The 21,876-nt window shown below is 41.6% G+C and overlaps 1 protein-coding gene across 1 annotated transcript in view; it reads right to left on the bottom strand.

Moving 5' to 3' along the window:
• Nucleotides 1-3,510: 3,510 nt before the first annotated feature.
• Nucleotides 3,511-21,876, bottom strand: part of ryr2b (ryanodine receptor 2b (cardiac)) — a 119,120-nt gene continuing 100,754 nt past the window's right edge. Inside the window, exons 86-103 of the mRNA XM_063191251.1 lie at nt 21,659-21,740; nt 21,160-21,574; nt 19,942-20,830; nt 17,712-17,773; nt 17,406-17,538; nt 17,185-17,271; nt 16,475-16,756; nt 14,929-15,059; nt 12,673-12,715; nt 12,421-12,557; nt 11,587-11,647; nt 11,163-11,309; nt 10,419-10,553; nt 9,042-9,198; nt 8,148-8,212; nt 5,396-5,496; nt 4,931-4,982; nt 3,511-4,456 (exon numbers count right to left, since the gene is read on the bottom strand). Of these exons, the coding sequence (XP_063047321.1) occupies nt 4,361-4,456; nt 4,931-4,982; nt 5,396-5,496; nt 8,148-8,212; nt 9,042-9,198; nt 10,419-10,553; nt 11,163-11,309; nt 11,587-11,647; nt 12,421-12,557; nt 12,673-12,715; nt 14,929-15,059; nt 16,475-16,756; nt 17,185-17,271; nt 17,406-17,538; nt 17,712-17,773; nt 19,942-20,830; nt 21,160-21,574; nt 21,659-21,740 (3,075 nt within the window). The 3' untranslated portion in view covers nt 3,511-4,360. The remainder of the gene's footprint in view (nt 4,457-4,930; nt 4,983-5,395; nt 5,497-8,147; nt 8,213-9,041; nt 9,199-10,418; nt 10,554-11,162; nt 11,310-11,586; nt 11,648-12,420; nt 12,558-12,672; nt 12,716-14,928; nt 15,060-16,474; nt 16,757-17,184; nt 17,272-17,405; nt 17,539-17,711; nt 17,774-19,941; nt 20,831-21,159; nt 21,575-21,658; nt 21,741-21,876) is intronic.

Raw genomic sequence — 21,876 nt, 5'->3', positions numbered from 1 at the left:
TGTTGGAGATAATACACAGCTGAAGTTGCTTGGTGTGCCTGCATATACAAAGCTTGTGGAACTATCATTGGCAACCTAACATGCAAATTGCTCCAAATTGCACTGTCATCATGTGGCAATAGGTGCCAATTATCCCTCAGACGAGAGAACAGTGCAACCTCTGGTGAGCGTGACACCTCCAGTCTGAGGTCATTAAATATTTGACTGAGTAGCACCTCGCCAATGTGATGGCGGCACCCAGACCACAGCAGTGGTCGTCCCAGTGAAAGCTGTATGGCTATGCAGGCTGTGCTCAGATGGCCAGTATTTGAAGCCGTGGTATCAAATGCCATATTGACTACTTGATTGGTGCATTGCCATTCTTGGAGCAATTTGCATGATTTTTTTCCTTTTGCTTAGCCTGTGTGTCAGTGTGTGAATTTCTCAGTTTCTCGGAAATACCTATATCTATTATTTTGGGGGGTACTGATGATTATAGTTAATTAGGAATCTGTTATTTTACATATGTCAAAGTGGTTTTATTTCATATAAATATTTAGGTTAAAATATTTCAACAAAATCACAAAAACAGTCCAAGTTATTAGGTCGGAGGGTTTCGTTGAATTGGCAAAGACTGACACAGTTAATCCACAAGTCCTTCATATCAGCTCATATTCCGTTGGACCTGTAAACCACCATGGATTGCAAAAATATTTTGCATGTGTTATTTGTACATGCAGTGGAACACTTTTATCACCCAGACAGATCAATAGGCTGAAAAAGCGTTTTTTTGATGCACCCTAATGTACAATCCACTTTGGTTTCATCTACAGATAATATCCTGCTCATTTTTTGTGTTATGTTACTTTTTATTTCATTTTATCCAAGTATCCTGAAACTACATGAAATAATTTCTAAGGGAAAGCTACCATTTCTATGGCTTTGCATATCCAAGCCGGTAACCGTACTACGTGCCCTGTGATATTTAAAAATAATGGTAATACGCATTAGTACAGTTTTTTTCCCAAACATTAATTCATTGTAAAGGTCTAAAACTCCCTCATATAGTGATGTATGAGCAAAACTAACCTCTAACCTAAAACACATGGAAGAGTTTAGTATTAAGTACTATTTAGTATTTAGCTAGTGGTAGTTTCTATCAACTTCAGGGTCACCTTCACGTTTCAAAAGTTTGGTCATTACTGCAGTGTTTCCCAACCTTTTTTGTCATGTGTACCCCTCAAGCCTTTTTGTCATTCCATGAGTAACCCCACAGTCATGTTCTATATTCCAATATGACTGTCCTCCACGCATGTGTTAATTTTCCACGTGCCCCTTGCAGTTTGCTCGCGTACCCCTAGTGGTACACTTACCCCTAGTTGGGAAACACTGCATTACTGCATTGTTTCAAAAATTGTCCGATAGACGGACCATTTTAAAAAACAGAACTCCTTTTAAATAGAAATTGAAATTTTGACCATTCCCCATCACACCTTATTTAATGGGCGAGCATGTCTCTAACAAAACCAAATCCACTTAACCTGTTTTGCCCGCCATTAGCAGGGTTGTTTCCATCAAATTTATTGTCACCTTCACATGCTTCAAAAGTTTGGCCATTACTGCATTTATTTATGCATCGTTTGCTGGACAGGCCTTTTTGACCATTCCCATTACATCCCATTTAATGAGCGAGCATGTCTCTCGCAAACCAAATTCACTAAAGCAGTTTTTGCCCACCATTAGTAGCAATTCAGCTGGACTTCAAAACTTCTACAATGATTGACATTCTCGCCCTGATGCATCTCTTGTGTGTCACTCAACCAGAAGAGGCAGAAGAGTCTTTGCAGAAGCTGCTGCTACTTGGTATTCAGAAATAGCATTAGTCTCCAGCCGGGCATCTTAAGCAGTCATTAGGCCTTTTCCAGTGGCTACTGCTGGCTCTCACGAAGAGCTTAACTCTTTAGGGCTGATAAGGCAAACATAATAGCGATAAGGATAAAAAAAACAAAAAAAACCCACTTCACTAGAAGAAGAAAAAGGGGGTCTGCACACAGAGGGATAAATCATTTTGTAATAAATTGAAATGAAGAGCAATAGTGGCAATAGAGGCAATAACAAGACACCATGCTGTGTAGCTGTAGCCCATCATCGGCAAACAAAATAACGACAAGTATTCCCAAAAATCCCTTCATTAGAAACTGGAAAAGGCGGTCTTGCCCTTGAAATAAGGAGTCGAAGTGTCAATGGATGCCAAAGCAAGATCACAGCTGTATAGCAGTAGCCCAACATCAGCATTCCTAATTAGAAACACACTGAATTCCAAATAAAAGATTTTCCATCCATGTACTGTAGCCACCTGTGTGTGGTCTACCCCCATTGTTTACCTTGAACTCCTCAAAGGGTTGCACTCCAGGTGAAACAATGGAATGAGACAAAGGCACACGCTCCACATCTACCTCCCACAACAAGAGGAGTAAAGTCGACTGGAGGAGGCAATGGACGAGAAGATGAGAGGGAGTGTTGGAGACTGAGCCAGGAGACCAAAAGAAGACCTGGGTGGGCTAAGGAGAGAGAGAGAGAGAGAGAGAGAGAGAGAGAGAGAGAGAGAGAGAGAGAGAGAGAGAGAGAGAGAGAGAGAGAGAGAGAGAGAGAGAGAGAGAGAGAGAGAGAGAGAGAGAAAGAGAGAAAGAAAGAGGCAAATGCAATAGGAAGAGATATGGTGAGAATACTAAGCAGAGGAGCAGCCAGGCTGACATAAGCGCGGGATCAAAAGGCAAGGGCTGCAGATGGAAGCACTCCGGCCAGTACGGTAATTGTACGATGAGAATGCCAGGAAGCATACCGTACCGTACCATATGCAGCCAGTAATAGACGGCTCTTTTTAATGGCATTCAGACAAGCGAAGGAAGAGGACAGAGAATATTATTATGGTAATATGGATCCTAATGATAAAGAGATAAGACAACTGCTGCTGTGCTGGAGACTGTGAATAAGGGTTAATGGCAGGCCACGACTCTCAAACAGCAGACGGTAACTGTCTAATGTTAATGTGGAGCACGCTCCCCCCCCTCCCCCAACTGCATGAGCAGTGAGCACTTGTGTGGCGTCAACACAAATGAATTGTGTTGCAGATGAAGAGTCTTATTCTCCTGTGGTAAGACTCAGACATAGCATCAAGTCTCATACCATGCGGACACCGCTGTTTTATATCACTGCTACGAAGCACAGCAGACATCTCTGGCAACCCCCAATGATTTTTCAGGATCATTTCCAAACGGCCTATACTGCAATATTGAATATTAGTCATCAGCAGTGTTTACTGTCTGGCTTTTGAGAGCCACCAGACCACAGACCATGTTGTCACAAGGGCCTAGCACCTTGTTATTTTCCTGAGAAAATGACAAATTCAAAGATCAAGGATGACACCACACACTTTAGAGCTTTTGCCAAATAAAAAATACTTGAAAATTCTTAATTACTCTTTGCTTGACACAACGAACAAACACAGTCTTGCACAAACCTTTGCGGTGTTATTTTAATGAAATAGTACGTAGGTTTCACACCACCCTCTGTGAGTAAGCTTCTCCTTTAAATAGTGAATAACAAAAACTCTTATACTTATACTCTTTAGAAAGTTTACAAACATCCCATCGACTATGACTGGACCTCTCCCATTTTTGGAGGTCAAATGCAGTATACAATACACTGAAAAACTTTGACTGTTGACTACAGAATCTGGTTTTGTTTTACTTTCCTATCACCCCAAAAGCAGTGTGTTTACTCACTACTAAAGTCCGAAGCCATAAGCAGCAGTCAGATGACATTCAAATATGACATTGTTACAGCAAAAAATGTCAAACTTTCCATAAGCTTTTTTTTGACAAGTAGCCATATAACAACCACCAAGTACTGTATGTAATGTTCTGAGATTTGGTCAATTTTCTGGAATAAGCCCCTTCAGCGTGATCCATGACCCCTATGCATCGTGCCAGGATCCTCCTGCTTCACTCGGTTGGGGATAATTCCAAGAGAATGACAACATTGCAGAACATTACTTCTGCTGTACATTGTTAACAAGCACTGACTAGATGACTAAGATTATATGACATCTCATAGAATGAGTCAGTCCAACAGTTTTAACCCCTCAAGACACTACCCCTGTTATAAACCAGCTGATGCTTGAATAGAATGACCAATTTGTAGTGGATTACTAAAGGCCCTGTACACTGTCAAAGTGGTGTAGTACAATGGTAGTTAATTCTTTTCAGTGACTATTACAATGTCCCAGTGGCGGAACGGTGTCTGTTAAGGGGCTATGGACTACAGTACTGCCGTCTCAAACTCATTCCCACAGCACAGCCTCTGGGCGTGAATTGCGGTCTTAGCTAAGTTGCTCCTCATACTGTTTACGGAAACAGTCTCCCACTGGGAAGAACTCCCAGCACCTCTCCTGGTACATCTTCCACACATACGATTCCTGTGAGACAAAACAGACAATTAAGTGAACCTCTGTACTTTGTTCCTACATAATCAGTTGAAATAAGTACAGAAGTGCCTGACACAACTATACCCAGCCAAAGCAACCTCACAAAAACACACACCTATGGATTGTACCAATGGACAACTCTAATTTCACTGCATGTTTTTTCTTGAAGTACAACTTGTACTTTTAGTAATACTATTGCAATGAATTAGATTATATTTTACTTTTAACGTTTGAAGTAAATCGAACCCTTTTTGACAGCCACAGCAAAAACACTTTTCTGGCCTACAGCAAGAGCCATTGATTTTGTGCCTTGTTAACTTGACTACACCACTCATATGCATATGTCTTATAGAGCCTACTGAGGTTATGTTAACCACTACGCCCATTTAATCTTACTAGTTAAACTAGTAACAGTGAAAAATGAGCTGTTGTCATGAGCAGTGATAAAAGGCTGGTGGGGCCTACCTGACCAGTGTGCTCAGTCTCATCCTTGTTGATAAGGTACATCACAAAGAATCTGCCAAATAAACATGATGGTGCGTTTAGACAATCAGGCCCACAAAAGCTGGACTTAAAGTACAGTACAACCAATGCTACTGTAAAATAGATGTTGCATTTACCGTATTTAATCAGAGAACAAAGACCAGAGCTTGGCTGAACTGCTGATAAACATGACTAAAGGAAGCAGAGTAATCTAGACAAACCTGGCAAACACATTTTCCCCTGGTGAGTTGGTCAAGCACTGCACCGTCAGAGATCATGCAGAAGGACACAAAATCCGTCCTTCAATCACGATGCTCTGTGTCAGTCTGTTTTTAGTCTGTATATAGTCTGGCTTGGCAGGGTAGATTAGAGGGCTGCTCTGGTGCTCTGATTCACCACTGCACAAAACACATAAACCACATGCTATAGGTCTGTGGTAGTACTTACAGGTAGTTTGCCAGGTTGTGTTCCTGCAGCGTGTGTATTTCAAATCCATGGGGAGCGGTGTCAAAGTAGTCATTACCGATGCCGCATATGAAGCACTTTGTCTGCATAAAAGACCAAAATAAATCACATTTTACCCATTTAAGCATGATGCTGTGTATAGGCTGCATTGACCTAGGTGCCTGCAGCGACATAGTAGATGTTGCATTCAGGCTTTTGAGATTTTACTTTTTTTATTTTAAATGTGGGTATGTTAGGGCTAAATGAACAAATTCTAATGCATGATGAGGGTCCTAGCTTTTAATTGCAATTTATTTCAAGTTTTTATGTGCTTCTTTTATGTGCTGAGATATTTAGGTTTTTATAGGCTCAGGGCACCTTTTCCTAACAAGGGCTCAGGCTTTCAGCTGGCATTTCTTGCAGGTACCTTAGGCTTAAATCACATTTTCATATTTCAGCAGTTATGACAACAACCCTATCTTTGACTGATTTGACAGTGACAGTTAGTATTGCACATCATGTGATCATCTTAGATGCCTGCATATGTGTAGAAAGCCAATTCTTATTCCATTGAATAGGTGAGGTCAGGAAGCATGCACTGTCACAGCACATTTCACCATAATCAATCATACGAAACTAGACATGCAAAGTAAAAGAAAAGTGCAGTTCTGATGTACAGGCTCTGTGAGATGGTGCAGCACAAAGTAATGGATGAATGTAATGTATGCTGGGGAAAGCCTTCTGGTTTGGTGAGATGGAGCTGTTCTGATTGCGGCCTGTTGCACCAGTTCGTTAAAGGCTGCTGGAGCACTGGACTTAGCCATTAGGATTATTATTACATTCCTTTATCATTACATTGCCATTGGCATTACTTAAGTACAAACCCCAACTCCGGTGAAGTTGGGACGTTTGGTAAACAGTGAATAAAATCAAAATGCTATCATTTTCAAAACATTCAATCTATTCATTAGATGGAGAATAGTGAAAAGACAACATATTAAGTGTTAAAACCGAGAAAAAAAAATTGTTTTGGGGGACATATGTACTCATTTCTAATTTGATAAATGCAACACGTCTCAAATAAGTTGGGACGGGGATCAGTGAAATTTAGTAAACATCCAAATAAGATAAAACAACAAAGAAGAACATTTCAAAATGAATTGTACTGACAGACAATATAGGTGTCCAGGTATAAGATCATCGCAGAGAGGCTGAGTCATTCAGAATTAAATATGCAAAGGGAATAATTACCATAGTTATTACATACATTTTTGAATTCCCTTTGATTTACCACGATTGAGTGTAGGCTATATAAGACATATTTTTGTTACTAAAATCATTGTATAGGTTCATGACATCATGAAATATATATTGGCTGTAGTCTCACTCTAGCACTCCAGGAATTAGAGCTATTGAAAATTGACCATATTAAGAATGCTTAATGCGTGCAAATGATACAGGGGTGTAACATTCTCCTAAGCACCTGAACTCACTTGAAATAGACCCAGAAGACTTGGGAAACTGTCCTTTGCTTACAGAAGTCAGCAGAAGTTGTAGAAGTCCATTCTTTTTGACAATAATAGAGCATTGCACATCCTGTGCTACAGTGAAAATGGACCATCTAACTTGTGTTAGTGCTAACTTCAAAAGTCAGCCTCCATGATGGCATGCGGGTGCAGTAGTGCATTGGTTAAGATGTTCTCACTCATCTGTACAGTTAAATACAGTGCTGTATGGTATAAATCGGTTTTAAACAGCATGAAAAGTCACTCATGCATTATATTTTGAAGGGAGATCTTCGATTACTGCCACATAGTAAAGTCAAATTGCATTCTCTACTATGTTTTAACAGTTTGGCTCCATCATAAGGACCAGCAGGTGATACAATTGTGGGTTTTTGGTCAAGACCTGACACACTGTAAGCACTACAGAAAGGAAAACATTGCAAAACATGACAAGGAATACACCCACCATTTAAGCTGGTGAAATCATGTCCAAGATAGGAATTAACACTGTTTTTGATATAAAATCATCTCATCGGTTAATGTATTTAACTGTTAAGTGTTGTCTTTTGTTTTGTTTTTAGTCTTCCTCGACATTTGCTGCCATTTATTGTCCCCGTCCCAACTCTTTTGAGACGTGTTGGATTTATCAAATTAGAAATGAGTACATATGTCCCCCAAAACAATATTTTTTCTCGGTTTTAACACTTAATATGTTGTCTTTTCACTATTCTCCATCTAATGAATAGATTGAATGTTTTGAAAATGATAGCATTTTGATTTTATTCACTGTTTACCAAACGTTCCAACTTCACCGGAGTTGGGGTTTGTACATACAACATACTTTATCATGGTGTATGATCTGATCTATGTAAAATGTATTCTAAACAAACATTCTGCTCTGTCAGTTCTATCTGATGAAGCAATGGCATTTCCATCAGGGCTTACTAGTAGCCCCTTACCAGACACAGTCCGGCCACTGACACGATGTAATACTCACTGAAAACAACTAACTACCATAGTATTACACCACTATGACAGTGCACATTGCCTTAAGCAATACATTATGACTTGGCAATTGCCATTCTGGTAACAGCTAATGTGTAACAGGGAACTGTCTTAAGGGGTTGAAGCATATGTTGTATAATCCAATCCATCTATAATTTAATCTAAATAAATTCTAACTGTTTCTGCTTCATACTGACGCCACAGTGTTAGTGTTGAGCTGTCTAAGAACCATATGGTGGCCATACCTCCATGTCTTCTTTCACCTGCTCCTGCTGGTCTCTCAACTCCCCAAAGGAATCGATGATGAGGCCTGCAGTCCCACGAGCATATTCAGGAACAATTAGAGGGAAAAGTATGTGACAAACACATGTTAATTTGAATTTGCATGAACATTATGCTCCACTCATGCTGCATGGGTTGAGGGCTAGCTGTAATCCAGTGTGAAGAGGATACTACAGGATGGGCAAAGTGATTTCCGTGGGTGTCTCCCATATTTCGGTGGCGGCCAGCCCAAACTATCCCTACCCCATTACATCTCTTGTAATATCATTGAAAACATTGAGACAATATCTTTAGTTCTGCATGGATAAACTGACTGAGATAAAAGAGAAACTGCGAGATCAGACTGAACAATAATGAGTTCAATCAAAATGTTCTAATGAAGAGAAGGAAAACGCCAATGAGCCCAAACGTCCAAAAGGTGGCAAATCGGCTCATAATGAATACAGACATCCAAATCAGTAAGCGAGATGAGTGGACAGAGTGGACAGAGCACACGCGCGCACACACACACGCACGCGCACACACGCACGCACACTTCCATTCGATACTACTATTACAGCTAAATAAGGCCATTTGTCAGAAGATTGCAAAAGTTAGTTAATAATGATTTTTTACAAAAAGTTAAATTACTTTAAGTGACTCTTGACAATCAAAATAAGACACACAAAAAAATCTGCCACACTGCATACAAACCAAGTTCCTCTGCCACTAGCAGAGGAATGTTAAAGATGGCAGTAAAATGACAGATTTATATGACAGATTTATATGAACATAACACATAACTTCAGCTCAGTCCATGCAGCGAAGATGAGACTTTTTATTTAAAGGAACATAAATATATTTGAAATGTGACAGACCTTGTATGATTGCCAACAGGATGACTACGACAAAGAAGAAGAATGTGATGTCGAAAACTATGCGGTAGAACTCAAACTCATCGCCGGCCGGGTCCTCAATCTCATCCCCAATGCCACCACCTGCCCTGACGCCCACATACATGTGGAACATGTAGCACTAGGAGGGGGGAAAACACACAGTAATATCAGTGTCAATATAACCCTTACAGAGTCGAAATCAACTCTGCTTCAGATAACATTTGGTCCCACTCAAAAATAGTGTTTATTTTCATCTTCGGCCAGTGTAACACTTTCAGAGGAAATTTTACTCAATACTGTGCAAAAGTAAGAACTTTAGAGTTGAAATTACTGTTGACTCCCTTGTTAGAATATTTTGACTATCCACACTAGTGTTGTAAATATTTTATCTGGGTTTATACTGTATCAGTTTACTCAGAATACATAGACATGCGGCAAACAATATGCAGTTTCCCCCAGAGCTTTGTAATGAAGATAAGACACTTTAGCAGCAAAATCTCTCCCACTTAATACAATTGTGTCAATAGAATGTTAAAATTAGACTTGGGCTTGAAACTAGATTCAATTACAGGACTACAAATGAAAAAAATAAGCAGCAATTGTTTCCCACTAATGTCAATGGAAAGTTTAAAACAATGCAATGGAAAAAAGCTCTGAGTGTTTTCAACCATAACCCCACATCTCTTGAGAGCAAAAACCTTATCAAAAAGTAATGAATACAGTAATGTGCATACTTTTTTTCTGAAACAGGTTACATTACATAACATTATATTACATGCCATTTTAATACATTACATTATGTACAGTATTTCACTGCATTTGTACAACTCTGCAAACATGACTCTTCTAACTGGTTCATCTGGAGAAAATGAAAATTCTAAGCCATAGCCCCGCACCTCCTCAGACAACCACAGCCTTAGCTAATACTGTATATCCTATTTCAGACACACTGCCTATACAGTACCTGATATATTTTTCAGCAATTACAACTCTGCAAACATGACTAGGGATTCTCCCTGGCTCATTTGGAAGAGAAGAGATGAAGTGATTAGCTTTCTGGTCTAGGGTGGAGTGATTGACAGGTAAACAGTGTGCCGGCCAACTCTGGATCGATACCTCAATGCCCGGAGGCCACTAAAGCGTCAGATGATTATCTCTCAAACAGCCGTACAACTTAAATAACAGGTTAAAGTGCGCTCAAACATACTCACACACACACACACACACGCCCACACACATGTACGCACATATGCACACACTCGCTCACGCACAGACACACACACACACACAGACACGCACACGCACACACAGCAGTGTTCAGTGAGTGGCATGCATGAGTGGAAAGCAATCAATACTCACTGTCATCATATCATCACATTTCATATCCACACCTTCCCCATCTTCACTCTTGTTGTAGAACTTTCGGAAGAAGTTGAAGGCCACCACGGTGTAGAGGTAGACCACGACGGCCAGCAAGCCCACAGTCAGCGCCAACTGTGGCACACACATCAATATAATTGGCATCATTAACAGCACTGTTCTTACTTAGAGGAGAATCCCTGCCTATACATGGGTTCTCAGTGTTTATCAACACCATGTTATGAGGAGGGGCAAGACACTGGCAGCCAACCATGTGAGCTAATTTTTTGACCGACAGCGGTTTCCAACAATCAGAGGTTGAGTTGTGCGCAGCTAGGTTCGCGCAGTCAGGTTATAAACAAAATTTAGAACCCATGTATTGCAGCGTGCAGTTGTATTGCTTATGCTACCCTTGATTTGTCAACAACAATTCAACAACACAGCATTATTTTGCTCAGCCCTTTCCATGATCCTAACCATTCTGAACAAAAAAAATGCCATGTTGTTGGTTACAATTGCATGTTGAAAGGATTTCTCATGTAGCCTCTTAGTGCAGATGGGGTCGCCGGCGGGCCTATTCACTTTGCTGAAAATACTGAACTATGTCATAACAACTTTGCTATGCCATTACAGAGAGCCTTAAGTAACAAATTAAGACATAGCCATTACAATTTTGGTGACAGTAAGGTTAGAACTGTGTTTGTAAGAATCTAAAAGGAATCAGAAGAAAATCTCCACAGGAACCTGTTTGCCATTGTGAGTGACAGAGGAGAGGATGGTTCTTAGTGTTTTGAATCCCATAGCAATGTCCAGCAGGTGGGCAGCGAAGAAGAAGTTGTTATAGTGGCCGAGGACAGACACCACCATATACCAGGCCAGGTACAGAAAAGACTAGGTCAGACACAGAGAAACAATGGACCAGATATTAGAAGACATACCGGTATTATAGTAAACCATCATGCTAATGTTGTTGTCAATCTCTAGCTCATTTCTACGTCAACATTCATTTCTGGCATGTCCTTGGCTGCCATGTCATTTCAGATTTTCTAATGCTGACTTTTTTTTGTAATGCTGATTTTTTGTGTGTGTGTGCACCTTTACTGAAGATAAGTTTTGTACTATACACACCTCCCATCAGCCTCAAAGGCCTTTTAATCTCTCCACTTACGTTATCAGTGAACACCACCCCAAGTTTCCATATCTGGTACTTCACGTCAATGGAGCTCAGCCTAAGAGGATGAAACAACCTTGTCAGTCTCACACACTGTTATCGTGTTCTGTGTGTGTTTTTTTTGTAAGAGCAGTAACACATCTCAGGTTTTTCAAGGTTGACCCTCACTGCCATCTTCTGGCAATGGGCTCCCTGCTTTGTTTTGCTTTGAGTGTGTGTACAGGAAGAGCCACTTGTTTTTTTTCTCCAGTTCCATGTGTGCGTTCCAATATGCGTCCTTGCGTCCTCCACTTGTGCTTGTGGCCTCATACCAGGAAGTAATATGTCATGATGACATCACTGACAACAACATTATATTTGAATATCTCGCGAAAGCTCAATTGTAAAGTAATTTTCTCATTTGCAAACTGGATGGTGAATGAAAAACAGTCACCCAAAAGTTGTTGTGGCTAGGCTGACAGCTGGGAAACGTTATTGTTTTCTCCATGGAGGTGGGGCCAGAAGGCGGGGCGAGGCCACAAGCCCAAGTGGAGGACGCAAGGTCACATATTGGAACGTACCCTATGTGTACACCATGTGCCTCCATGAGGCTTTCGAGGTGTTTTCGAGCTGGATGTAGCAAGGAGAAGTCATAGCACAGTCAAGAAAACATGGTACAAAATCAGTGACTCCTCCAGTAAATGTTTTCCCCATTCCATGCACATACCATGAGACGTCTAAGGTGTTAATGTGCTAGTGTCATACAAAACCAGTGGGTCCTACTGTAAATAAGAGGATGTGAGGTGAGGTACTGTAGCTGGGCCGTCAGAGCTAGACAATACTGTAACGTACATGGCTGTAAGGTCGTGCTCCCTCCTGGGTCTCCTCTTTTCCATGGCCTGAGCACTGAAGTCCAGCGCCGCTCGATCCAGACCCAGCAGGTCACTGATCCGTGCCAAGCCATAAAAATCCCCATACTTATCCATCACCTGGCAAAAGACACATATAGAGACACACGCCCACACATAGACATTTCATTGCACACCACTATTAAAAGACAGCTGGTATTTTGATTTAAAGTGAACATTTTTAAAAATGTTTTACCTTCCTCTTCACAAACTTGTCCCAGTAATTACTTGGAAATGATCTGAATGGAAAACACACAGACACAGACACAGACAGACAGACACACACACAAGTACACACACACACACACACACACACACACACACACACACACACACACACACACACACACACACACACACACACACACACACACACACACACACACACACACACACACACACACACACACACACACAGTGTAACAAAATGTGTATATCATAATGACCATTGGCAATAATACACCTGTAATTGAAATTCCGTTGTTATTCATTAGCCAGCTGTGGCCTGATGGTAAGGTGGTGCAATGGTCGTCTTTGGTTTGGAAAGTTGCATGTTAGAATCTAGTAGAAATAATGTGGGTGGTCTCCGGCAACCTCGTCCATGGTTGAAGGGCCCAAGAGCAAGGCACCTACTCTGACATTGCTCCAGGGACTGTAGCCAACACCCTGTATCTATATATTAGTAAGTCACTTTGGGTAAAACAGGGTCTGTAAAGTGCAATGTAATGTAATAATGTAATAACAAATACCTGTGGTGTCAATAAACTACTGTAGGCTATACTACTGTATACAAACAGTGCACTAACGATATTGTTTCCACTTACTTTTTTACCAAGAGAATCTGTTAGAGGGAATAATGACATACACTGTAAGAGATTTCCCCTGCAAAATAACGGCAGTTACTGGCAATTATATTTACCTGTAATTCTATTGTTATTTCACACCAAACATCAAACACAGCTCAGTACTGTTTAATGTACCACAGTATATAACTATTTGTCAGCAGCAATTGAACTGTTAAAGTAACAGTACTCTACAGAATGTTCACAGTATTAGTATTGTTAAACTAAAAACTAATTGCTCTACAATATTTATACAGTAGTATAGGTAAAATAACGGTACACTACAGTTAAAAAGTTGAAGATGTACTGTGAGATAGCAGGCAATTACTGGGTCATAGTTGCATTCATGAATATGGCCATGGCAACTTCCCTCCCACCAATCATTCTCCATACCCTGGCCATGTTACCGCCCCACCGTCCCATCGGTCACCATGACTGAAGTGACTTGAGCATGATACCATGCCGCCACTATGCTACATTAAGATGCTGGTTTGCGGTGGTCCTTTGAATGTGTGGGGCATGAATACAATTTCAGTGTAGGCCTACGCAGTGCTATGTTACAATGACAATGGGAATGTGTGAGGGGGGCGTTTTAATGTATCAGCTCTTGATGAGCCAATGATGAAAATAGCATTGGCCAGTCTGTAAAAACGTAATTTGCACCAAGTAGCACAGCAAAAAAGCAGCACTACAAGCTAGCTCTCAAAACAATGCCTAATTCCCAGCAAGTGCATTATATGCAACAATTCCACAAATGATGCCACACACAGCAAGTGCCACAAAGCAAGCTTTCACAAAAAGGAAAGTATGCAAGCCTGTAAGCAAGCTTGTAGGCAAGCAAGTGCTATGCTGTGCCATGCAGGCCAGCCAGCAGGCAGGCAAGCAACTGAAGTGTTGATAGTCCAGATTAATTTACAGGTGCAAGAGTACCATGTGACCAGAGTCATCAGGCCCTTGGCAGGTGAAGGTCATAATTGAATAATGGCATAACAGCCCTTAGTACTCAGGTGAGGCCAGGCACTGATTAGCAGATTGGTTTAGATGGGACTGCTTGTTGCAAGAGTGTTACAAGTTCTTAACATGTTTCAGCCATTCACACTTTCATCACTATCAAAATGCATGTGCTACTCATACTTTGCGGCATCAAGCACTTTTTAAGTATTGTAGTTTCCTTAGAAATTGTTTCATCATGCTTTATAGTATCAGAGAATCTTTAACCAGTGAGAATGACTTAAGTTCTTCAGGTGGTATTGAAGCTTGATGGTGATCACGGACAAGTGGAGGATGAATGGGTTTCAATGGTGCTGCCTAAAATAACTTGGTTGTTTCCACAACGGCGAATGCTGTTATTGTGCAGTACTTACTGTTTATGCTCAATATGTGACTCAAAGTAATATTTTCACAGTAGTCTGTTTTTTCGAAAAACAGTAGAATGCTGTTGCAGAATTGCCCTAAATTAACAGTTTTTTTTACAGTGTATATTGTATGTACCAGCATGTTGTATGCCATGACTGTCCTCGGTCACTTTAGATAAAAGCGCCTGCCAAATGTAACATAATGTAGTAATTATGCAAATAAACACTGGACATCAATACAAGTTGTGTTCTCACGGGGTATTGATGACCAGTCTGTCCCACTGTCCTCTGATGTCATCCTCTGAGGGCTGCTTGGTCACATAAAGGCCATCGAATTCAAGCTTGCGTGCTACCTCCTTCTCTCGCTTAAAAATCACCAAGGGAACCTGACAACCCATAAAAACAGTCAGAGAAAACAAACATCTCCATCAACTGTGCCAAAAATGATGCACAAATTAAATTGCCACAAGAATAAACTTGATAACATTAACTTTACTTCAGTATTTAATTCAGTAGCCTCTTAGTGCAGATAGGGTCGCCAGTGGAAATATTCAACTACCGTACATCATAACAACATTGCTATGACATTCCAGAGAGCCTTAAGTAACAGATTAAGACACAGCCATTACAATTTTGGTGACAGTAAGGTTATAACAAAGGCTCTGCACTAAGGGGTTAAGCATTTTAACTTCTAATCTCTCATCAGCTAGTCCTTAATAAATAAACATATAATATTAATACACAGAGAAGATAGTAGGAAAACAGAAAGGCAGCAGAGAGATGGCATAAAGTAAGCTCAATAGCCAACTGAAACACAGTAGACAGATGTGCGCAAGTACTGTAATGCTTCAAAATGCCTCACTGACTCAAGGTACCCTAATTATGAACATAGTGAATAAAGATGTATCAAATACAAAATAAAGTGATTATTTGGCAGTAAAGCACATAATAAACTAAATCCATAAACATTTAATATGGATGATATCCTCTAGTTTCCCTGCATCATCCACTCTAGAGCAACCTCCCCCTTTCACTATGGCAATGTACTTTCCTCTCCACTTTCAAATACAGTACATTCTCAAAACACACCTCTTCAACCTTGCTTACCCATCACAGTCAAAACTGGTTGAGGTATTATTATGTATTCATTATTTTATTATACTTTATTTAGTTACCTTGCTCTGTTATTGTTCTGTGTCGTGCTACATGCCTTTTAACATGTATTACTAACTATTATTTGCTGCTATGCCTTTTAACATGTATTGCTGACCTATATTATACAATGCATCTTTGACTACTTTTTTTTTCTTTTTCTTTTTTAACTAATTACTTAACTTCTGTTTTAACACACTACTATTTTGACATTCTATCCTGTAAAGTTTTAGCATAGAAATCTAGACGCTGTTAGCAGATGCAAATTTGCAAATTTGCTCCCTGGGGGTTTAGCTCGCCAGGCTGGTAAAGTTTCATTGGGTATCCTTAACAGCGCTCCAAATAAAAATAATAATTATTATTATTGTGTCATCGCATCTGCTTTGTGAATGTCTACCTTCAGATAGCAGTAGCCAATGACGCAGCAGTAAATGAGAGTACCCAATGATGAACATAAAGTAAGAGGTAATACACTAAGTACAATATAAAATGCTTATTAGGAAATAGACATCATTAAGTGTAACCATAAACATTTGATAGGGGTGATCTCATCCGGTAGCTTTCCAATCAAGCCCGCTCTTGAGGGTTTGACTGGAGTGTGCTTGGTTACACTGCATCACGGCATCTACGGTATGGTGTGAGTTTCTACCTTCAGACAGTAGTAGCCGATGATGCAGCAGAAGGAGATGAGAGTGTGAATAATGGCCAGGTAATGCAGAGAGGGCTCCATGTAGCCAGTGTCCTCCTCCAGGACAAACCAGGCAGTAGCAGCCGAGTCTGTGTCTGTGTCTGTGTCCTCCTGGGTGGCCTGGGGCGACAGCAGCAGCCCTTCCTTTTCCCTGCCCTGGCCTCCATCGCCGGGGAAGTCAGAAGATGATACAGGAGAGCCCTGGGGCTCCGCTTCACCTTCATCTCCAGACGAGGAAGAGACCTAGACCCAGGGGGTGGGGGTGGAGGGTTGGAGTGGGGTGCAAATGGGTCAGTTGTCTCGGGCACAGGGAGAACATGGGGTCAGAATTTGGTCCTCATTACATTGTATGCATTTGGTGGTGGTGTCCCTTGGTGTCCCGTGACTATTTTATCCTGGGCCCGGCTAAATATGTCAGCAGCCCTGCCTAGACCCACGCCCACCCCACCACATGCCCCCAGCTGTGACAGCATATAGTCACGGGGTTAAACATAGATGAATAACCCGCCATGGGGAGCAACAGGAATAAAAATTCATATCAAAGAGTGCTAGCGCTACGACAAGTTTTATTATTTATTGATGTGTTCTAAAATGGGGTGGTTGTAAAACACATTGACTTGTCACCCCAGTGCCTAATGCTTGGTGTAAAATTTCAAGGAAAATGCTTTCACCTTGTAAAAGAGGAGGATGAAATTGATAGCAAAGGCAACAAACAGGGCGAGCAACCGCATGTTGTAGAAATTCCGGGCAAAGCAGTTCTGTGGAAGAAAAGACATGGCGGTGCACTAATCAAAGTGGAAGCATTTGTAATGAAGTAATAATCACTAATGGACCAGTGAATTAATGATTACATCCAGTACAGAGTTTAAGAGTGTTGTGTTATTAATCATACAAGCATTCTTCTTTGATAGGAGCTGAGTGCTTTCCAGAAAGGCGACTCTTCTTGCTTTGAGCAGTGCTGTTGTCTGCTCCTCCATCTCCGCTTGCCGTCAGTCCTCCTGTCCTTCTTTTCATCGTCCTCTCTTCTGTAAACAACATTTTCCACTTCACTTACAAATGAAGACGTTCATCAGCACACATTCACAATTGTGAAGCTAGCGCTCACTTTCTAATCAAATTGTGTTCGGCTGCATTTAATTGTGTTATTAAATCTCCTTAATGACTTTGTCAGCACGTTTTGAAGTATAACCAAACTCACTCTGCTTTTTCATATATTTTCTCTTCCTTTTCTTCACAGTCTTGTGTCTTGAATCCAAATACCTACAAAAGCCCCAGGGGGCGAGATAAGCACTTATGAAGGCAAAGCACGTACGTATGTAAAAACAACATGATGCTAGACAGACTTGAATGTGGACACTTAAATCGTAGTAGTAGACAGAGTTTGACAAGTTCTGAGAATACATGTTAATTATCCATACACTTCTGAAATATAGCTGTAAAAGAACAAGATTTTGACGTCAGTCTACAAAAATGTTTGTCCATTTAATACCTATAGAATTCCCAGTCTTTTTATCTCATAAAAGTGTGCACACAGGCATTTCAGTTAAAAGCCTTCTGCTTCCAATTTTCTTCATTATTTGACAGCAGGCAGTGCGACTGACAATGCATCACTTTGATGTGCTAAGCTTCAAAAGACAATGCGCTCCTGATGATGTGGGAAACGGCAGCCTTATGTTTGTTACCAAAATGTTTACTTGAGATAGACGGCACATACAGAGGCAATTTGATCAACTGTGGGAGCTGAGAAATTCAGAGCACATCTTGGCCCCCATCACCCAGGTGGGCAGGAGAGTGCATAGCAGTCTGCTGCTCTGTGTCCACTAAACCCATGACGGAAACAGATGTGTAAGTGTATTTACCTCATTAACAGTAAATGTAGTAGACACGGGGCTTGTGATGTGTGAGAGTGTGACTCTCTGAGTGTGACTTTTAGCAGAAATCACAACACACATACCGCCCGTCATGATCAGGTGATGTGCGAGGCTGATAGCAACTTGATTGAGGCTTTGGCAAAGCAATCAGGGTTAATTGCACACGTGAAAGAAAAAGGTGAAAGCCCATTGGGAAACTCCAACTCCCATTGTAATTGTGACACAGCACTCCACAGCACACAAGTGAACACTGCACACTGCACACAACGAAATTGCATTTATGCCTCACCCGTGCAAGGGGGCAGCCCTCAGTGGCGCCCCATGGGGAGCAGTGCGGTGGGACGGTACCATGCTCAGGGTACCTCAGTCATGGAGGAGGATGGGGGAGAGCACTGGTTGATTACTCCCCCCACCAACCTGGCAGGTCGGGAGTCGAACCGGCAACCTCTGGGATGCAAGTCTGACGCCCTAACCGCTCACCCATGTGCTTCACACTCAGGTGCCCTGAACACAGCAAGGCCCACAACAATCCACACACTCACACACAGTCATCATCAACAGCCCAGAGTCTACTGCATTTAACATTAATGAGATAAATGCACTCACACATCTGTTTACATAATGGATTTAGTGCACACAGAACAGCAGGATATACCCTTTCCTGCCCACCTGAGTCAGGGTGGTAATTTGCTGGCAAACATTCTGCACAATGATAGCCACCCTGACTCCACAGCTGTAGCCTACATAGTGTATCTATATACACATATAGTTGTGCCCAGTGGAATGAGATAAATGGCCAGGTATGTGGTAGGCCTACTGATATTAAGCCAAATCTTCACATTTTCAAATATTTAACTGATTCTTATTCTGATACTTAGGGGCAGGGCCAGTGCAAGCCTTTATGGGGCCCTAAGCAAAATGCCCCCCATACCACCACCTACTCAACATCAGATGCTTCATAAGCTTCATTTACTTTCACGAGCGAGGGGTAGGAGCTAAGGACATAAGTAGACTGCCTGCAGATCAAGTACCCATCATGCACTGTACTTATTGGAGAAAAAGTTCTCAAACAGAAAACTATGTATCACAAAGGAATAAAAATGATTACTCTGTTACTATTCACATAAAAAACTATTAGTCTATTACTTTACGGGCCCCCTGGGGGCATGGGGGCCCTAAGCCATCGCAAAGTTTGCTTATGCCTTGGGCTGGCCCAGCATATGGGGGTCAGATTTTCTATATTGCTGATAAACTGAATGTCATCATCACACTGTATATAGAAGAACTGTGTTATAATCTGAGATGACTAAATATTTGATGGTAGATTCTGAAGCCAGATACTCCAATCACTGTGTCTGGACTAAAACTCAACATTGCTCTGCATAAACACAACAAGCTCTGACCCTGATTACAATACGATAATGTTCGAAGTATGAATGAATGTCTTTATTGCCATTGAACAGGTACAACAAAATTAGTTATTCTCATATTATAAAATTGTGGCTACATAACTCTTTAAGCACCACCTTGAAATCTCCTGACAGCACAACCCATTACCTTTTGTTTTGCCCTGAGTTCAGCAACATCAGCAGCACCTTCGGTGCTGGAGTCTCCAGACACTAGTCTGAACTTGCTGCCCTCCTTGCTGATGCGCAGGCCAAAGATATCGGTGAGCACCAGGGGATCCTTGATGGACACCGCCGAGAGGTCCACACCCAGCTCCCCGATATCCTGAGATGAGCTGATGTCCGTCATTTCCTCGACGCCTACCACGTCCCCCATACCCACATACATCATCGCGGTGGTGACCTCCTCCTCAGCAAGGTCAGGGGCGTCGATTATCAGGTCGGCCAGGGTCAGGTTCTTTGCCTTCTCAATAATGCCCCCGTCAATGAAGGTCAGGTATAGCACGTAGAGTACAAAGGAGATCACGCAAAAGACCAATTGGGCCAGACCCGAGAGAATGTTCCAGAAAAATGAGAAAATAGCGCTTATGAGACTTGTCAAGGTGACCTTGCTCAGGTACTTTCGAAGGTTCCGCATGGAGAGCAGTGATGTCAGCATGACCAGAAAGTACAGAGGAGCCAGGAAAACATACATCGCTGAAGCCAGAGAAAAGGCACTCGGCTCCCCAGGTCTGATTTCCGTCGACTCCTCTTCTTCATCTTCATCCTTTTTGGATGTCCCTTCCTTGACATCCGAGCCAGAGATTTGTGCCGCCAGTTGCATCTCAAAAATTGTGTCTTCGCAGAAGTTGACAAAAAGCTCCATCTTCTCTTTCTCTCCTCCCTCGTTGACGACATCAAAGATGAACTGGCGCTTGGACTCCTTCACCTGAGGCTTGTCCCACTGGGTACGGCTGGCCTCGCTGATCTCGAAGTAAACACGCTCAATGCGCTTCGCACTTCCCAGAATCTCAATGCGGCCCAGGTGAGGCTGGAAGTACCTGTGAACGAGTAAACGCGTGTGCTGTTATCAATATCAATCCCATCATAAAGCAAAAACATGGGCTTGCTTAATGATGGGCCAAATTATAATAATAATGGACGCTTTCATCATTGCCCCGCAAAATTACATTGCTACAGTAAAATAGCAGAAGGTGGAATTGAAAGTACCAGTGAATGAGATATTATTGTTATCGGTAGTTCTTTTTTTTAAGGAATGACATTGGCCTTCATAACAATAAGAAATAACGATAATGGATATTTTAAAAACATTTTTAAAACCAATAACTCCAGTAAAACAACATGCATAGAAATATGGAAAAGAGCATACCTTAAAACACTATCTGCCAGTTTCAAAAATGTGTGCAGACGGGCATCGCCAGGCATGTGCTCAGACAGGTTGGTGAGGAGCACAGCAATATTGAAGCCGATGTCTTTGGCTGGCTCGTGGAAGCGTTTCACAAACGCGTGATAGTCCAACTCGCCATTGTCCGTCTCCATGCAGGAGAGCAGGAACTCGGTGTCGGTGAGGGAGTAGTGCTGACAGCCTTCCATGGCCCTCTGAATGTCCTTCTTGGAGATGAGCCCTCTTTGGTAGGGGTCGTACTCCTTAAAAGCTTCCGATGATGTCAGGTCCTTCAGCTTGAGGAACATGTCGAAGAACTTGAGAATGAGCTCCACGTTGCTGGACGATTCCACCAGCATGTCCACCATCTGTTTGCCTATGGTGCCGTTCACCACGTTTCCTGATGAAAGACAAAGGTGAATCAGCATACACAGGTACGGACATCTTGCTCTCTTGGCAAGGCTCTAACCTTAAAAGTGATCACCTTCCAACATGGAGAGGAGCATGACAACCATGTCCTTATGCAAATCCATCAGCTCCTTCAGTAAATCAATCTGACTGGAATCCTGTCAATCAAACGCAAACGGTAGAAAAATTAGAATCAATCAGTTCATATTTGTACAGAACTAAAAAGAGGTTGTGCAGTGTAATCATACTGTAACGTCAATTTTCTAGTGTGTAACGCCTTCATCAATGATACAA

Source organism: Engraulis encrasicolus, chromosome 24, assembly GCF_034702125.1.
Source record: "Engraulis encrasicolus isolate BLACKSEA-1 chromosome 24, IST_EnEncr_1.0, whole genome shotgun sequence".
In the NCBI taxonomy this organism is placed as follows: Eukaryota; Metazoa; Chordata; class Actinopteri; order Clupeiformes; family Engraulidae; genus Engraulis; species Engraulis encrasicolus.
The sequence above is the reverse complement of the archived record's forward strand: the minus strand, read 5'-3'. Positions and strand labels throughout refer to the sequence as shown.